The sequence below is a fragment of the Monodelphis domestica genome, chromosome 3, assembly GCF_027887165.1.
Source record: "Monodelphis domestica isolate mMonDom1 chromosome 3, mMonDom1.pri, whole genome shotgun sequence".
Lineage (NCBI taxonomy): Eukaryota > Metazoa > Chordata > Mammalia > Didelphimorphia > Didelphidae > Monodelphis > Monodelphis domestica.
Window position 1 is genome coordinate 435,556,861 of NC_077229.1, and position 19,518 is coordinate 435,576,378.

The following is a 19,518-nucleotide window of genomic DNA, read 5'->3' on the forward strand; positions in this document are numbered from 1 at the left end:
ACAGGTAGTGAATGTCTTTTTTCTGGCATAAGTAGGAACTTTTATTGCTTAGAGGCAGACAGATTGACATGTAGAGATTTACTCAAAGCCAAATTCTACACCTTCACAAGTTTATGTGTTAATGTCATTTAATCAGACCAAAGTCATGCTCCATATCCACTGTAAAGCAAGTTAAGGGACTGGTTAAGGGGAGTGGTTGAACATATGCTGAGTACAGTGGATTATTAGGGTTAGAGGGAACTTGGCTAGTTTAAATATAAGCATATACATCCATAAATAAAATGGAAGGAAAAAAGTTTAGCAAAGTCTTATGTTCTTTCCTATTTTTTTTTTGGTACTTCAATTTACTCGCTCATCTTTTACCCATTCCTTCTCAGTTCTGCTTTTGAATTCTTATTTTAACTTGTAACTCTCACCATGTCCTTTATTCAAACTCATACTCATAACTTTTCCATTCTTCCTATTCACAGACATATTTCCTATAAATCAAATAGCCATCTTGAAAAAATTTAAATTACATATACTTCTAATTACTTAAACTGCATTTGGAGGTCTTACCATGAAAGTCATACCATTTAGTTCATCCTTATTCAATAAGCATATATTTTAATGTCAGAGGAAGATGCCATGTGCACTGGAGATGACTGCATTTCAGTGTTAGAGTCTCTTAAAACTTTTATCACCCACTTGCTTCACAGAAATATTTTCTTTAATTCCAGTTTCTTAGAAGATTTTGATAATTTCTTTGTATTTTTCTCCTCTATAAAATGATAATAAAATTATTATTAAAATAGAATAAAATCTTACTAATTAAATATTTGTTATAATTCATTCAATGAAATTTCTGATATGTCCACATATTTCAGCAAACAAAAAAATAAACTTCAAATTTTAAAATCAATTCATTTTTTTCTTACAGCAAAAGATAAAGTGGCCCTTTTGATTGGGAATATGAATTACTGGAATCACCCTAAACTTAAAGCTCCATTGGTAGATGTCTATGAATTGACCAATTTATTAAGACAACTTGATTTCAAGGTGGTTTCATTATTGGATCTTACTGAGTATGAGATGCGTAATGCTGTGGATGAATTTTTATTACTTCTGGACCAAGGAGTATATGGTAAGTTCTTTGTAGCATTCTCTTGATTTTCATATTCCCCCAAAATCATTCAAACTATGCAATATCTACTAATTACTGAATGCTGTACATTTTATTTTAATTTCTATAATACATAGCAGTCTTGATATTGTATGTGTTGAACAGAAGCTCAAATAAAGTTACAAATAGCTAATTATATTAGAAGTTTTTAAAAAACTATATTTTCAATTTTATTTCCTAAGCCCTTAATCATGTTCTTATTTTAGATCAGACACCAATTCCAAAGTTATGAATACCATTTTTCATTCATTAAGAAATACATTCCAGGGCAGCTGGGTGGCTCAGTGGATTGAGAGCCAGGCCTAGAGATGGGAGGTCCTAGGTTCAAATCTGGCCTCAGATACTTCCCAGCTGTGTGACCCTGGGCAAGTCACTTGACCCCCATTGCCTAGCCCTTACCACTCTTCTGCCTTGGAGCCAATACACAGTATTGACTCAGAGAAGGAAGGTAAGGGTTTAAAAAAAAAAAGAAATACATTCCTAGTTCATGTTCTTTATTATAAAAATTAAAAAGGGGGGGGGAATTCTGCTTTACTTGTAATTCTTTCTCATCATAAGTAAATTGAGTATCTTTCCTTTATATAACATTTCAGAAATAAACCCTAAACATAAGAAAACATTTAGCATAATTATTATAAAGAATGCAAATTCACAAATAATTGAATGATTCTTCTTTTTCTGTGGAAATCAGAGTTTTGCATAATACAGAAAGTATAGAATTGTCAACAGAACCCTAGAGTTGGAGTCAGGATTTGGAAATGAATCTTGGTACTGCTCCTCAAACCTTAGACATTCCTCTTAGCTCCTTTGGGTCAGGTTTTTCATCTGTAAAATGAGAGGATTGGACTGCACACTAATTTAAAATCCTATTATGTTCCTAAATAGAGTTATGAAATGAGTTGCTAACTTCCAGGTTACATGCCCACCAAGCTAGTGGACAAGACATTCTGTCTGTTCCTCACAAACTCTCAGAACTCTCTATGACAGGAATCGTGCACAGAGGTAAAGCAATTTTTCCACAGTTTCAGACACCAAGAACCCGGAGAGTTCAAGGAACTAACAACAGAAAAAGTTAATTTCTAACCTCTAACAGACTTATTCAGCCCCCCTACATCCCATGAGTCATCCAGCTATCTTCCAGCTACACAAGCATCCTTCAGGTTTGCAACAGAACTGGCTTGTACTTTTCCCTCTCCTTTCCCTCTTCTCCTCCCCATCCCTACCTACCCAGCCAGAGAATACCAAAAGCCAGAGGCTAACTCTGCTAGGGAATGAAGTGGGACAATACTCTGTGCTGCAGCAGAACTCAAATAGAGACCTGAGAAGCAAAGGGACCTGGAGCAGTACACCTTCCACTAAACATTAGAGATGGTACTGACATCTAGGCAGGCCAAAAGTCACTTGGGGCAGAGAACAAAGCATATAAAATGTAAATTTCCCAGCATAAGAGGAAGCTGAGGTAGCTTTGAGGTTCAACCACCAGGGAAAATGTAATTTTAATGGGAAGGAGTTAGAAAATAAGCAGTAATGAATAATCAAAAAGAGTTTGAAGTAACCAGAGATCTCAGAATTAAGAAAACTCAAAGACCTTGTGTATGAGCAAAAACATCAACAGAAAATATAGTAGTAAGAGAAAGAATATGGCCTGCAAACCTGACATTAACTACTAATGAAAAAAAAAGTGATTTGATAAAAAAAAGAGGTATGTGAACCATTTCTACAAAGAAATTAGTAGTGAGAAGAAATTACTAGCAATGAAAGGTAGATGTATTTCTAGAAAATTAATGTGAAGTTTGTTTTTAGGTTATATAAACATTATTTGTATAGAGCAGAATTACTATAATTAACTTGTACCCTAAAAAAATAGAGAAATAGAAGTACTTAAAAAGGGAAAAATAATTGTTCATCTCCCATAGTGGATCATCTGTGAAATCTCTAATATTCTTTTATTTTTCCATGTTACTTTTATACAAGATTCAGAGGATGATTTTATGTAATTTCATTGTATGCAAAAGTATTTACAAATAAAGTCAATTTTACCTACCAATAGATTTCTTACTAAATCTAGCAAAGTAGAGTTTTGTTTTAATTAAATTAAAAGACAAAAAGAGAAAAATAAAAATAAATAAGATTTAGCCCTTTCTCTGGGAACTTAGAATTGAATATAGGAGATAAAATGTGCACAAGTAAGGCTTAGATAGTGGAATGAATCTGGGATCTCAACAATGTGGTACTCTCTCTTGTAATGCTATTATTGCAATGCTATCACCTGGAAGTGAGGATTCCATGATCACCAAGGTGGTTTTACCAGGGCAAGGCTTATCAGTTGCACTTCAAGGTGAGGACTTCCATTACTCCAAGGAGAGCATTTAACATTGTATGACATTGTATTTTGCCTACAGTCTGAAAACATAACTAACCCACTTCGTTTAGCATTCATACATTTCTTTGATAATTTCCTTCATACTTCTCCTAAACTATTGTTATCAGTCATATTCTTCAGGCTAGGGATTACCAAACACTTCTCCAATTTCCTTTGGGAGACCTGTAATTTTAATTATTTGAAAATAATCCTCTCCTATGCTTTGCAACATAGAGCATCACTGGAAAAATATTGGCACTAAAATATGGATATTTGTTTTAATTAAGAGCTTAGGATAATTAGCAGCACTGTAGTTTCCCAATTATAACCTAACTTACTTTCCTCATTGTCAAGTCTGGATATACTTCATTGTCCACCTGCTATTTCTGTCCAAGATTCATGTAATGATATATGAACCCAAGGGATTATCCACTTTCAATATTAATAATGTTAATAATACACATTCATGGGCCACTTGTTTTATCTTAAGTGCATAGTTATGCTAAACTCTTAAGTGATTATGAATCCATTTAGGGAATTTTGTGATATTCCTAGTTTTGATGATATGAGCACAATGTTACCTCCAAATAAGAATATCAGTAAAACCTTACCATTTTGGGGGAATCCCTATAGAATAATTGTAAAATAGTTATGTAATGTACTTTTGCAAGTACGTTGATTGGAACTCCAAATTTGTTGCTTGCCTTTTTTTTTAACAAACCTGTTTTCATTGTGATAAGTAACAAATCTAATAATCCCAGCTATTATCTGATACAGATGATGTAGTCTCACTCATTGGATGGTCACTTCTTGGTCTGTTCTAAAAAAAATTATTTTAAATTTTTAAATAAATATGCAAATGAATTTTGTTTCATTCCCAAGCAGATGATTTAACCTATCTTCTATGACCTACAGTGATCTGATGCTTATACAGGTTTGTCCTCTAGTACATAAAATTCATGTAAAGTTATAGCATTTTTAATTTTTAAAAAAAATTTTAATTATTTCTTTTGTATTAAATAAATATTACTCTCATTTTATATTACATAAATGTGTTCCAATGAAGATTGTGTAAAAATATTAACCTGAGGATTCTTTGAAGTTCTTCGATTTTTCATAGTAATTTTCCACATAATACAAAGAGGGTAATTTTATGTAAATTTATTGTATGGGAATTTGGGGAATTGTAAGGGAAATTGTTTACAAATAAAGTAGGTTTTACCTATCAATAGATTTCTTGATAAACATAGCAAAGCAAACTCTTAAAAATTAAAGTGGTCATTAATTTACCACTTTAATAGGAAATTCAGTAATCAAATTGTTAAACTGTAGGGGGAAAATCTAGTGCCTTATGAAATGCTAAAGGTGTCACCATCTGCTGGATAGAGCAGAAACTTGTGTCATAGCATGCATTTCTGATACTCACTATAAATCCCAATTGCTGCCTCTCAGGCCCTTTCTTAAGGAAATCAGAAGGTGATGTGATAGTGTGATTAGAATCTCTTATTTTGTTATCCAGAAGAATCAAAATTTCTGCTAGGACAAGTGAAAGTTTTGAAGGCCCATGATGATTTAACATGTTCATTGGCCAACAAAGAAGCAACCAGTGAATCGAGAAATTGAAGATTAGAGAGAAGAGGGATAATTGAAGGGGCAGGCTTTTGGAGAAGACAGACTCAAAGACTTCAATAGACAAGTTGCTCCTGGCAAGAATGGCTACCAATCATATACTAGAATGAATGGGGAAGAGAAAGGGAGAATGATGTAGAATACCCTTGAGATGCAAAACAGATAAGGAGTTCTAAATAGATGATCTCAGCTTATTCAGAAAAAGGTATAAGATCTTCCGCCAAGAAAGAAAGTGAAAGGGTATGATGGTGGCATAGGTGGTTTGATAAGCAAAGATTTAGAAATGTTGCTTTGAGAAAAGAGAGAAAATCAATCAAAGAAAACAATGGAAGTGATTGTGCTATAATTTGGAACTAGTTAAAATTAAGTGACATAAATTTATAGTGAGCCTAGTCAGCAGAAATGGGTAACTTCTTCAAGTAAGGCTCAACAGAATGTAAAGAGGAAGAGAGGAGGGAGGCTAAGTTAAGATCTCATTAGTCCCAGAAAATCAAGGGGAGAATATAGTGTATAATTCATTTGGATAAAGCTCCAGGGAAAAAAAAGTGAGGTAAGAAGAGGAGAAATGGAATGGGAAAACTAGAAAGGGTGAGGAATAAATGGAGGCCATGGTGAGAATGCAGAATAAATTTACAAGGTGTATTTGTAGAAGGTGAGATGATATTCCCTTCATTGACACAGATTGCAAGCCACACGTGATTCTGTGAAATTCCTTTCCCTGTATTTCTATAAATCCATTATAGAAGATCTTTCCAAATCTCTTACAGGCTTCCTCCAATTTAAAAATGTTTTGTGGTACCCATGTAGTATTCAGGTTTTCTATCTGTTTTTTCCCACTCTCATTTGTTTGACCTACCCCCTTTTCAGGTCATATTTGTTCTTGATAATGGTAATAATGACTTTCACTTGTCACTTTTCAGATCCTTTGTAACTTATTAATTTTAATGGGCACATCTCCAGATTTGAAGGAAACAGCTGTTGAACCTATTGGGGCCTTATTTCACATATTTATAATGCTTACCCCATCTTATTGTGTAATAATATTTGGCTGCCAGGAAAGTGACATTTCAAAGCTTGTTTGTTAAGAGTGTTAGAGAGAAACCACAATTATTAATGTAGCCTTTTTATTGTGAATTTGATAAATATAATTTGGATCAATTTTTTTGATGGAGGAAATACTTTTCTCAGATTTAAAAATATAAGAAATGCATTTGAAAAATGCCTTAGGAAGCTATATTATATGAATATTGACTTACTAAAATACCTAATGCAGGTTACTTTTACACCCAAATTAAGTATGCCAATTATATTTTAGGATATGAAAAGTATTCCTTCTTGTGAGATATGGTAAGTGTATTTGTAAGAGGAGTCTTAGGGGAAATCACTCATTTTTCTCAAGGTAACCAAAATAAAACAATATGATGCAAATATTCCTTTCATAGTTAAAGCAGCTGGGATGTCATAAGTGTGGATAGAACCTCTGTTGACATAGATTGAAACCCCTCTGCAGCATGTTAGTCAGTCTTCAAGAGTCAATGTAACTGAAAGTATAGCCTTGTGACCAATCTGGTAATGAGCATATTTGAAATTAGCTAGTCTAGTGGCCAGATGACAGGCATGTAGTCTCTCCTTCGGCCTGTGCTCAAAATCTTTCTGCCTTGATAGAAGCTGCCAGAATTTGAATTTTTCTGATATAAACTTAGAAATCCTGAGGTCACCTCCATCCTACACTGAATCATTGAAACAGGAATTTAGTGGAGATCAATGATACAGAGATGCCTCTTGAAAATTGGTTTTTCTTCTCAATCCAGATTGATCAATTAAGAAACATTAATTAAATTCCTACTCTATGCTTTCTTAAACATTAGAGATAAAAAAAAGCAAGAGTGAATAGCCCCTACTCTCAGGGAGCTTATATGTTATATATAGTATCTTTCCTTTGTGCATCAAGCTGATATATTATGCGATATACTGCCACTAAAATGCTATGCCTACATCTCTTTATGGCATGGATGTAGATGTAAGCTCTGGATGGGTCCAGCAGGATAGAAAGGCTTCAAAAGTGATAGACTATTTCTCTGTTAACCAAGAACCAAACTTAATAAATTCAGAGAGACTATTACCAGGCTGGCTACAAAATGATAAATTGTTTTGTTTACAGAAACATTAAGAGTTTTTTAAGTAAGTCAAAGATGTGGACTATGCTGATGGAAGGTGTGAGTACCCACATGGAGGAAAGTAAAGATCCTTGATTACTTGAGAGAAGAATTTGAACTTTACACAGGAAATAGAGAACCACAGATATTTTAATAGAGAGGTAACATGAACATCAGAAAGATTACTGTGGCAGTGAGAAAAAGGCTGAGGAAAAGTGGGAAGAAATGTCAAGAGCCGCACCTGTACAAGTGTGGCTGTGTTAGTAGAAAGAAATGGATGAATAAAAAATCTGTGTAACTGGCCTCAGACACTTCCTAGCTGTGTGACCCTGGACAAGTCACTTAACCCCCATTCCCTAGCCCTTATTACTCTTCTGCTTTAGAACTAAGACAAAAGGTTAAGAGTTTTAAAAAGAAAAGAAAAGCTTTGAGTCAAATCAACAGAACCAGGGAAGCTTTATTACAAACACTAGTTGATTGCTTAATTTCATAAAACATTACATCAAAAAAATCACATTAGGATTGAAAAGCAGATCTAAGAGATCCCAGTTGAATTTGAGTCTAAGAAACTAGATTTGATTCCTCATTTACTTTGTGTGACCTGGGACTAGTCATCTACTTTCTTTAACTAAAGTTTTTTCATCTCCAAATTAAAGGAGGTCAGATGAGATGGCATTCACTATTGTCATGAATTAACCTATGATCTTCACACTTGGAGCAAAAGGAAACTAAGATCTACATAGGATAGCTCAATCTCTTTTCAAATAATTCTTATTTAAATAGTGGTTAGGAAATGAACAACTTGGCAAGAATATAATATCTAAGAATGAATGTCATTTGTGTCATTTGGATTTCTGGACTATAGCTTAAATTATGGGAATTATAGGCTTTTGGCTAGGGATTTAGTACAATTAACCAAGGCTAGAAACAGTGTATTTGCCTGGAGTTTTGTAATTGTAATCCAAAGGACTTTAAACTGAAAAGGATACTAGAGGGAGAAAACTGCCTACACATACTCACTAAACCAGGCTCAACAGAGAGAATAGTTACATTTTGCAAACAAGAGTAAGTAGAGATATCCAGAAATCCAAGGGAGACAAAGTCCAAACATGGAGCCTGCAGTTAAAATCCATGACCTCAGTGTTTTATACACAGATGGTCAAAATGTAGGTAGTAAGCAAGGTGAACTAGAGTGCCTAATGCTAGGGACACAAATTTGATGTCCGTAAGTATCACTAAGACTTAACAGAATGGGCTCTATGATTAGATTATAACTCTGAAAGGATATATATTATTCAAAAGGAACAGAGCAAGTAAAAGGCATAGGTTGCTCTAGATGGCCTTTCAAATCCCTTTCAGTGCTTAGATTCTTTTTCTGATCCTTATCATGCCTTCAGGGCAAATTGTGATGTTTCCCAAATTCTTCTTCTATTCCTTATTTCTTTTCTGGTGGTCTTTTTCATCCTTCAATAACAGCACTGCTTCTATTCATTCCTACATTATCTTCATCTTAATCATGTCCACCATGATTCCCTCTCTTTGTCTTCTGGCTTTCCTAACACATATTAATATAGAATACAGTTCTGCTCCCATTTTTTATTGAACACTGTATATCCTTCTAGAGCTCTAGTTTAACATATACTCTAGATTCTGGGAGAATAAATTTCACATGGTTCAGAAAAATGATAGGTTGGAAATCAGCCCAGGAGGGCTTTTTGAAATTATTTGTCAAGACCATGTTTAAACTACATTAAGGAAACAGAAGGCTGCATTTCAAATGACCTCATGATTTCTACATTCTAAAAGTAAAGGACTCTCTGGCAACTCTTCTGTTAGCCCTAGAACCTATCCAAGATGTTGAACATACTTTCTGAAGAGAATCTAGTTTATTTATTAGTATACCACTAGTTTGTCCTTCCTGAAAGTATTATTTATTGTTTCATTTTAAATGAATGTTTCATTTTTCTAGAAAATATGGGAATTCATATGTGAATTTCAATACTGTACTTGCAATTTTATAAAATAAGATCACAGTAATTTCCCCATGGTCTCCCCTACAGTTACATTCCATACAACTGTTTTGATTTTTTTTAATGTAAATCATATCTTTAATAATGAAGACTCCGGACAAGATCAAGGTTCCTCCTATAGTCCCCAAAGACATTACCAATGTCCTGCAAGTATTATTACAAGATGACCACATTCAATGCTGAACACGAGGTTCATTTTGTTGGCACAGAAGACATCACACCAAACTGTTCCTCCCTCTATTTACTATCAATGTTCAGCAATTGAAAATCCTTGCCATGCTTTTCAGGGTCTTTTAAAAGAAGCCAGTTTTAGTCTCTATTGTACTAGTATAGCATAGTTGGTTAATTTGAAAAAAAAATTGAGTTAAAGGCTCTGAACTATGTAATTTCTTTTGCTTCAGATCTACTTCAATTGCAAAGTAAATGACAAGGCAAATGGAAAATACAGTGGTATGGAGAATTCAAAATAGCATATTTTAAAATGACTTTGAATTAGTTTGTAATGTATTTTTATATTTACAGGGAAGAAATCCATTTGCCTTTTATTTGAAATATGAAATTGAGTGTGTCCACGAGAGGATCATCAGAATGGATGGATATTTATAAATTATGTTATATCAGAAAAGGATAAATAAATTAAATATTTGACTTAGGGATGTTTAGGATGGGGGAGCGGGGAAATGAAGTCACATATGATAATTTTCTTTAAATACTTGAAGTACTAGTATGTGGAAAAATTATTTCAAGAAACAGAAATTATTCAAAGGATAATAACTAGGCCCAATAGATAGAAATTCTAAGCAAATAGAACAAGCACAGTATAAAGGAAAACCTTCCAACAATTTACCAAATTATATAAAATCCCAGCGCCTCAAAACTGGAAGGAGTTTCAGGGGTCATCCAGTCCAGTTGCCCAAACAATCTTCTTTGAAGACTTATAGAAAGACACCTTACTTCCTGAGGCTGCCCATTCCATTTCTGAATAGTTTCAATCAACAGGAAGTATTTTTCTATCATCCAGCCAGATTTCCTTCTCTGAAGTTGCCACCCACTTTTCCTAGTTCTGCCTCCTGAGGCCAAGTAGAACAAGTCTAATCCCTCTAGCACATGGCAACTTTTCAGACATTTGAAGATGGCTTGCAATCACTCTAAATTGTACTTTTTCCATGTGAAACATGATCTTAAGCTGTGTAATGTGAAATCTTGTACCTTTGAACTACATTACCCAGCACCCCACTCTCCTCCTATCCTTACATACTAACATAGGCAGGATATAAATTCTCCCATTTTCCGCTTCTCCATCTCTTTCCTTCCTGGTTACGGCTTTGGTGGAGCAGGGACTTTTGAGCAGGTAGAAAAATTTAATCATGTGATTCTATTTTGTCAGATAATAAACTTTAAAAATATTACTTGCAGTATTGGACATTAATTTTTAATCTTACAAAGCTCCTTCATGAATGTCCACCCCCTCCAGATTATTGCTGTCCTTAATAATTACTGCAAGACTCCATATGGGGTCTGATCACAACAACTGCAGCAAGGCTCTCATCGCCCTAGTCCTGGACAGCTTGCAGCCTAAGATCACAATAGCAGCTAATTGCATTGGAAACCTGCAGACTAGTCACAAATAGTTAACTTAAGCTTTGTGATTTGCTTTCAAGTCCTATTTCCAAGAAACCAGACTTCAATAGTTCCCGTCCCCAACTTATCCTCTTTCCAGAAATAAGGTCCTTATGAAACACATGTCCCTGATTTTACTGTGAAGATATTCTCCAGAAAGCTCTCAGAAGAGATAAATTCCATACTCTGGCTAGGAGCAGCCTTTCCTGGCACCTGCACCCAGTCTTCATTTCTTCTTCTAGCTAGAATCAAATCATATTAACTGATAATAGGAAAATTTGTTCATTTATGTACCCATATGGCTGTCCCAAACATCTGTTGAAAGAAATCTACCTTTTCTCACTGGTTTACAGATCATTTCATATGTCTCGACCAGAGGCAAAATATGGAGACCTTCCCTGGAGATTGCTCAGCCACCACTGCAACAACTAAACTAGTTTTGCTGATGCTGTCATTCCAAATATTTATTTTACCAATGAGATGAAGGAGTGAACAGTAAAAGAGAGCAAACCAACAGAGCAATGGGGCAATACCATGTTTATTAACAAGAATACCTGATATTAATAAAGCCAGAGTTCAGGAAGCTAAAACTCAAAGGCTGACTATACTGAATGGGAGCAATCATTTCAAGGCTAATGGAAATGTACCAGAGGGCCATGGATCCTGTGTATCTTTTGATAAGTTTCTCTAGAAACAGGTCATCCTCATGTAAACATTTATAGCATCTCATAATTTGAACCCACGCATTGATTGGCTGCCCTATTGGCTGCCATATCACATGGTTGACTTACTTGGGTTTATAGCCCATTAAAACCCCCAAGAGCTTTTTCCTAATGAATTGCTACATTGCCAAATCATCTCCATCTTGTATTTAAGATATTGATTTTTTTAAGCCAAATGATAAGACATAACTATTAAATTTCAACTAATTATATCCAGCCCAAATTCCAGACTGCCAAGATTCTTTCAAATCCTCTCACCCCAATGTGTTTGCTTTCCCTTCCAGTATCTGATAATCTGCCAATATGATAAGCATTTCATCTAGACCTTTATCCAAGTCATGGATAAAAAATGTTAAATAAAATGAGATCAAGCAGAGACTTCTGAGATATGACATTAATAACTAGTCTTTGGATTTGGCTGCTTGATCAGTTATAAATTTACTTTATACTACCATCATCTTGCTTACCTCTCACATCATTTCCACAGCAACAGCCTAAGAATGAGAAGCCCTGTCAAATACTTTGCTAAAGTATAGGTAAACTTTACCTAAAGCATTTCCCTATATTACTAGTCTCATAATCCTGCCAGAAAAGTTAGTCTAGTCTGACTAATATTTGGTAGGGTCACACTGACTTCTTGTGATTATTGCTTCCTTTGCCAGATGCTCACTAATCATAACTTTAATAAGATTTCTAGAATTTTGTCAGGAACTAAAGTCCAGCTCATTGATTTACAGCACCAGTCCATTATTTTCACTTTTGGGTGGAGAGGACAATTTTTCTTTTTTTAAAATTTGTTTGATTTTTCATTTTATTTTTTTGTCATAATGCAAAACACTCTTATTAGTCACTATTATAGGAGCAGACTCATACATAACCAAAATCCCAAAATAAAGCTATAAAATGATGTGAAAGACAAATCCAAAACATCTTTCTCTGGAGGTAGATAGAATTCCCTGTCATAAGTCTTTCGGGATTGTCCCAGATCATTACATTGCTAAGAGTAGCCAAGTTTTCACAGATAATCATTGTCCAGTATTGCAGTTATTGTGTCCAGTGTTCTCCCAATTATGCTTATTTCACTGTGCATCAGTTCATTAAAGTCTTTCCAGCTTTTCTAATATCATCTTGCTTATCATTGCATGTAATACAATAGTATTCCATCACCAATATGTACCATAACTTGGTCAGCCATTCCCCAATTGAGGGACATCCTCTCAGTTTCCAATTCTTTGCCACAACATATCCAGCAACTGTAAATATTTTGGTACAAGTAGGCCCTTTCCCCTTTTTATGATTTCTCTGGTATACATACCCAGCAGTGGCATTACTGGACCAAAGGGTATGCACAGTTTTTTTAACCCTTTGGGCATAGTTCCAAATTGCCCTCCAGAATGGTTGGATCAGTCCACATCACCAACAATGCATTAATGTCCCGATTCTGTCACATCCCCTCCAATATTTAACACTTTACTGTTATATGGGCCAATCTGATAGGTGTGAGGTGGTACCTCAGCATTTTTTTTTAATTTGCATTTCTCTAATCAGGTGATTTAGAACATTTTTATATGATTATTGATAGTTTTTATTTCTTCATCTGAAAATTGTCTGTTCATATCCTTTGACTATTTGTAAATGGGGGAATAGCTTGCATTCTTATAAATGTATCTTAGTTCCACTGGACAATTTTTCAAAGATTAATGACAATGACCTAGTAATCATAATGGTCAGTTCTTTCATTATCCTAGAGTGTTCTCCCAGATCTGGAAGTAAGCTGCCATATGCTCTCTTAGAACTTCCTTACTTGTCTTGGGCATAGAAATGGAATATTAATTTTTGCTCTGTTCTTTTCAGCCTTAATTTTTTTAACAGAAAAAAAAAGAAACCAGTAGCAGAACAAGAGTGGTGTACTTTAGTCCTCTCTCAATCAGCAGTTATGACTGTCTCAGCCAACTCGTACAACAGTTCTATCTGTTCTCTAATTCTAATTTCCCCAGTATACCTTAAAAAGAAAAAAAGCTGCCAACTTTTGGGCTATCCCTAGCTTTACTTCCTAGCTGCAGCTCATTCTGACTTCGAAGTCCTGACACTCTCTAATGTTTTTTATAATAACCTTTACCTTCCATCTTAGAATTAGTATTATGTATTGGTTGCAAGGAAGAAGTGTGGTAAGGGCTAGACAATAGGGGTTATGTGACTTGCCCAGGTCACATACCTAGGAAGTGTTGAAGGCTAGATTTGAACACAGGATCTCTCCTCTCTAGGCCTAGACACTTGCTATTCTTATAAAACTTTACCATGCCCCTTGTATAGTTTTAAAAATGTAAGTTCTTAAATATATCAGTTGGCAGATGAGTTATTGCATATCCATATCTATCTCTTTAGCCAACACTCCCTTTTCTTTTCACCAGAATTATTTCTTTGTGTCTTTGACATTTCATTTTTTTTATTCTTGTTGACTTTTATGATTATTTTTCATTTCCTTTACCATATCCGGCATGCAGCTTGTGTGGCTGTTTTGTGGTTATTCTTTGTAATGTTTTATAGAAAAATGAAATTCTTCCTATTTAAAAAAATGTTATGTGGAAGATTTTTTAAAATGAAGCATCATATTATGTATAATGTATAGAATTTTTCAGGTATTTAATTCTCATCAAAAATCAAATCAATTTGAAAACCTTTTAACATCTTTGAATATGTTTTAGCACTAATTTAGGGCAAAATGTATGTTTACTCAAGACACCCACTGCAGTTTTACTCATGATGGAAAACTTTCCATTTTCAACTAAAGCTTTGTAGAGAAAACTAACTCCTTTTCAACAATAATATCATTAGTAGCCATTTGCCAATTCATCTGCTTCATTTTGCCGTCTTCACAGAAAGAATTTTAATGTCCATTCTAATTATGATGTATTGCAATTTGATTTTCTGTGACAAAATATTTCCTTGGAATTAAGCACCAAAGAATTAGCATGCTTTTAATAACCAGTTTCCTAGAGTTAGTTTTCACTCCAAACTCAAAATCATTTGGAGAGATGAGTCTTTGGAACTGCTACCCCTTATGAATGGAGTCATTTGTTAAATGCATACACAGAAGTTGAAGAAAAACCAAAAACAGTAAATTTTAGAAAGTTATTTAGATAGGTGTAGTTCTGATCTATATTGCATTATAACTTTAGGACAAATTTCTTTTCATGTACTTTAAGTTCTTTGGATCTTTGTATCATTTATTGGATACTGCTGAGCTCTTTGTCTTCTGTAGTTACTATGCTAATAATTTATAGGGGGTATGATATAGATGATGTTTCTATACTGAATAGATATGAAATCCAAATTCATCTGCCAAGCCCTACGTTCTTGGACTTGTCACTCTGTAGATTCTTAAACCTTTATTCTTCTAATCTAATGTGTTGACCACAGCCATGAATTTCTATTTCCTCAAATGTAAAATGATAAAATTGTCATGAAATTCCAATTATGACTATTAATCAGACAGAATGGATTATTGATAGTAAAAACTGTAGTCATTACAATGGAAAATTAATGGATTTAGAGTTAGATCTTGGGTCAGATTTAACACCGCAACTGTTGGACAAGTCATTTCACCTCTCTGGACCTCAGCTTCTTCATTTGTAAATGCAACTAGACCACACTAGAGTTTGTTCCTTTTTGTCTCTGATGGTTTGAATCAGATGGATGGAACAGATGCAGGTGGTTTACATAGGAATGGAAAGGATATCTATCCCTTCCCTGAGACATTGTGAAAGAAGAATTAACAAACTTGATGGCAATAATAGTGACTAGTTTGAAGAAAATTGCTATAATCGAGGTTTCAATTTGCTGTAAGATTCATGTTTTTATAAATTTCAAGTGTTTGCCAATGAACCAAAATATTTTATTCCATATTCATAGCAGGTAATAAATATTATATGAACAGTGCCTAGACTTGTTATTTTTATTACTATAGGGAACTTTCAGTAGAGGAATGCCTTCTGCCAATAAATATTAGCACCTAAAGCACTGAAAAATTAGGTAACTTACCCAGGGTCACCCAGAGATGAGTTTTGAACCCATATTGAAGGAGGAAATGCTATTAGCACTGTGTCTTTTTTGAGTGATCAAGTTTTATAGCTCTTATCTTTAACTTTTTTAATCTTACTGACTTCATCATCTCTAAAATAGAAACATAATACAGCTAGCACAAACAGTCACTGCACAGGAACCTTGGCACTGAAATTAAGTTCCCCAAACTCATCCAGTGGCATATCAGTCCAAAATAAACCATCAAAATTGTTGTACAAACAACCCACTTATTGAACTGCTGACTTAAAGCCTAATTAGCAGATAATGATTTCATAACTTGGTGAGATCACTTACTAAAATAAAAATGTGTTGAATTAGGGCCATGTATGTTAAGTGTAAAGAATTTAGAGGGATAATTAATGTGATTGATGTGCTGTAATTAAAACCTGCTTCCCTTTACTTTGAGTCACTGCTATTTTCCTTACCCACAACAATATTAAGTGTGCTGCTAATTTAAAGGAATTAGTTGTATTTTTTAAATGTACAAAATATGTAGTGTGTTTGGATATTTGTTTTCATTTCCATACATTTTTTTGGACAGGACAGTTCTAAAATGTTTGTGAATTAGTTTAATAATCCTGTGTTTCAAGGCCATAGGAAAAGAGGGGCTCTCTGTATGGGTAGATAAGGAAAACCCAAATGAAGGTTCATACCTTTCCGTTTAATTTCTGAAATATAGAAGTGGCCTCCTAACTTCCCTCTTCTGCCACAGGTCAGACGCATTTGTGGTATTTGGAGCACCATATTTTAGGAAGGACATGGATGAGCTGAAAAAGCATCTAAAACAAGTAAATAAAAAATAGCATGAGACCTCTAATTTATGCCTTAATAAGGTCCAGTTGAAAGAAAGAAGAGAAGGCAAGGAGGGCAGGGTGGAGATAAGATAGCTTCCTTCAAATGATTGAAAGACTGTCATGTGGAAGAGAGAGACTTATTCTGTTTGGCTCCAGAAGGCAGAGTTAGAAGAAATGGGGAAAAGATTGCAAAAAGGAAAATTTAGACTTCATGAAATTATAACCTGTGATCCAGGATCCCCACCTCTGGCATCTCACAAACCAAGGCCAACCCTAACTACTAAGCCAAAAATCCCTTCAGCTTGTTACTCTGCCACCCACAGTGCACACCCAGACATTCAAAATATATATTTATATGTGTAATTCATGTAGAAGGGCATAGCTCTGTGTAAGAGTCCCCACATTCCAAACAGGAATTCAAGGTAACATGCTATCGGAAATGGCACGACCTTTATTTCAGGTAAAAAAAATGCAAAAGCTACAAGAGTCGCTAAGGATCCTATAAACAAATGTAGGGAACACATAAAGAATCTCTGTCAGTGACCCATAACCAACCAATGAGGACTTTAGTTTCCTAGCGTTATTCACAGATATTTAAGTCATTGCTCAGATTTAGGGGGCACACTCACCCAATTTGGGGGGACATACACACATGCACACACACCACAGCTAAACTATACCACTCACATCTCTATCATAGAAAAACAATTTACATAACAACTACTTTGTTGGAAAATAGAAACAAAATGAAGTTGTTCATCCCAAATTAACATACTTATTCCCACTCCAGGTCCCCAGGAATTTTTAAAAGTGTAAAGGGCTCCTAAGCCCAGGAAGCTTGAAAACTGTTGCCTTAGGCTATACCCTGGAAGCAAGTAGGTGGCACGATGGATAGAGCACTGGGCTTGGAATAAGGAAGACCTGAGAGCAAATCTGGCCTCAGACACTTGACCAGTTGTATTACCCTAGGCAAGTCATGTCCCCCTGAATGTCTCCGGTTCCTTAACTCTAAATTGAGGATAATTGCACCTGCCTCCAAGGTCTATTATGAAGATCAAATGAGATTATATTATTAAAACCCACGTGCCTCGCTAATAATTGGTGCTTAATAAATGCATGTTTTTTTTTTCTTGCAAATCAAGTCATTCGATTTAAGGAAACACCACTCACTGAGGTGTCATCAAGGTTGCCTTCCTAAGGCATCACCCTAGAGAGAGGGATGCACAATCAAAGGGTCCCAACAAAGAGTCCCTTTCTGCAGAGGTCACCAAAATGATGAGGCAACTTCTCTATCAACCAGCCCCATTGACCACAAGCTCCCCACTCCACCGACTTTAAAGAAAACTTCCCCACACCAGGAGGGAAGAGTGGGTTTCCCCTCATTAAAAGTTTTCAAACAAAGGCAGGATACCTGTTTGCCAAGAGACAAGTCAGCAAGCATTGGTTATAGTGGGGTTTCCTGTTCAAGTAGGGCTGAACTCGATTTCTGAAGTTCTTTCCATTCATGAAACACTGATTCATCTTCCTAAAATACTGATTTTTGTTTCATACTCAGACACTTCTTATGTACCGTGCTCTGTGCTAGCTGTCCAGAGTTAAAAGACACACAAGACAAGGTTTTTGCCCTCAGGTAATTTATAGGCTCTTTCAGAGATAAAGAGGACTCAAAAATATCTTCACGCGATATGTGTAAGAGACTGGCAATAAAATGATGCTGCTGGGGAAGCAAATCGCTGCCAGGCCTGGAGTTGTGAAGTGTCCTGAGTGCAAACGTGGCCTCAGACAATTCTTAGATATATGAACTTGGGCAAGTCACTTAAAACCCCCATTGCCTAACCCTTAAGCACTCTTCTGCCTTGGAACAGACACTTAGTGTCAATGCTAAGACAGAAGATAAGAGTTTCTTTTTCTTCTTTTTTTTAATGATGACTATTGACAAAGCTAAGAAAACCAAGATAGAAAAATAGATTTAGGGAAATAGATGATGGATTCAGATTTAGGCAGAGATGTCTGTTTTTAGATAGTTGGAAATATATTATGCTAGACATATGGATAAGAACCAATAAATGTAAATAGATTTTCTAGTCAGTTATAAACTTCTAGAATAGATCTAATTTTATATTACTAGTATATGGATTATTACTTAGCAAATACAGAGAAGCATGGAAAGATCAATGGGAACTGATACAGAGTTAAATAAGAAGAACCAAAAAAACTATACACAGTAATTACAATAATGTGAATTGAAAGAATAACTTGTATATCAAAAAATCAAAAATGAATATAATGGAATTATAAAAATCAAAGAAAGAGTCAAATGAAGAAAGGATGAGAGGATCCACCTATCCCCTTTGTGGGAGGTGGGAGGTCCATAGGTGTTATATATTCCATGTGTTTTCAAACCTTTTCAACAAATCTATCAGTTGTGCTGACTTTTTTTTCCTCTAAAAATGCTATTTGTCCTGTAGGATGGCTCTCTGGTAAGGGTGGGGGAGACGGATACTTAGAGTAACTATGGTCTTGTAAAAAATAGAAACTATTAATAAAAACTTTTTAAAAGTGAAAATGAGTTTAGACAAAGTTTATTTTACAGTTTATTTTGAACCGGTTACCTTTTTTCTAATTGCAGAATTTTTATTTTGCATTAACAAAACAATATTAATTACAATTGTAACTTAGAGCAACAAGTACAGTCAAACTTAAGTTTTTTAAACTTTAGCTTGCCATGAGAGGTATCACAAGCACATAACTATCAACAACTCCTCACTAAGACACAGTTAAACTTGTAGTATAAAGAATCTACTTGTATTAATGTACTAATAAATGTACTTAAAAAAAGAAGGACAAAATAAATAGTTAAGGGAACAAACTTTTTTATGATTATTTTCACAAAAGTTTGGTCCATTTGTGATCTATATAAACATATGCCTTGGCACATTTACACCTGCAAGTAACAAGGC

The 19,518-nt window shown here is 34.8% G+C and overlaps 1 protein-coding gene across 2 annotated transcripts in view; it reads left to right on the forward strand.

Moving 5' to 3' along the window:
- The window catches only part of MALT1 (MALT1 paracaspase), an 88,315-nt gene that overhangs the window by 56,399 nt on the left and 12,398 nt on the right, over positions 1-19,518 (forward strand). For both annotated transcript variants that reach the window (XM_056824493.1, XM_056824494.1), the window contains one exon: positions 920-1,123. In XM_056824493.1, coding sequence (XP_056680471.1) covers positions 920-1,123 — 204 coding nt within the window. The remainder of the gene's footprint in view (positions 1-919; positions 1,124-19,518) is intronic.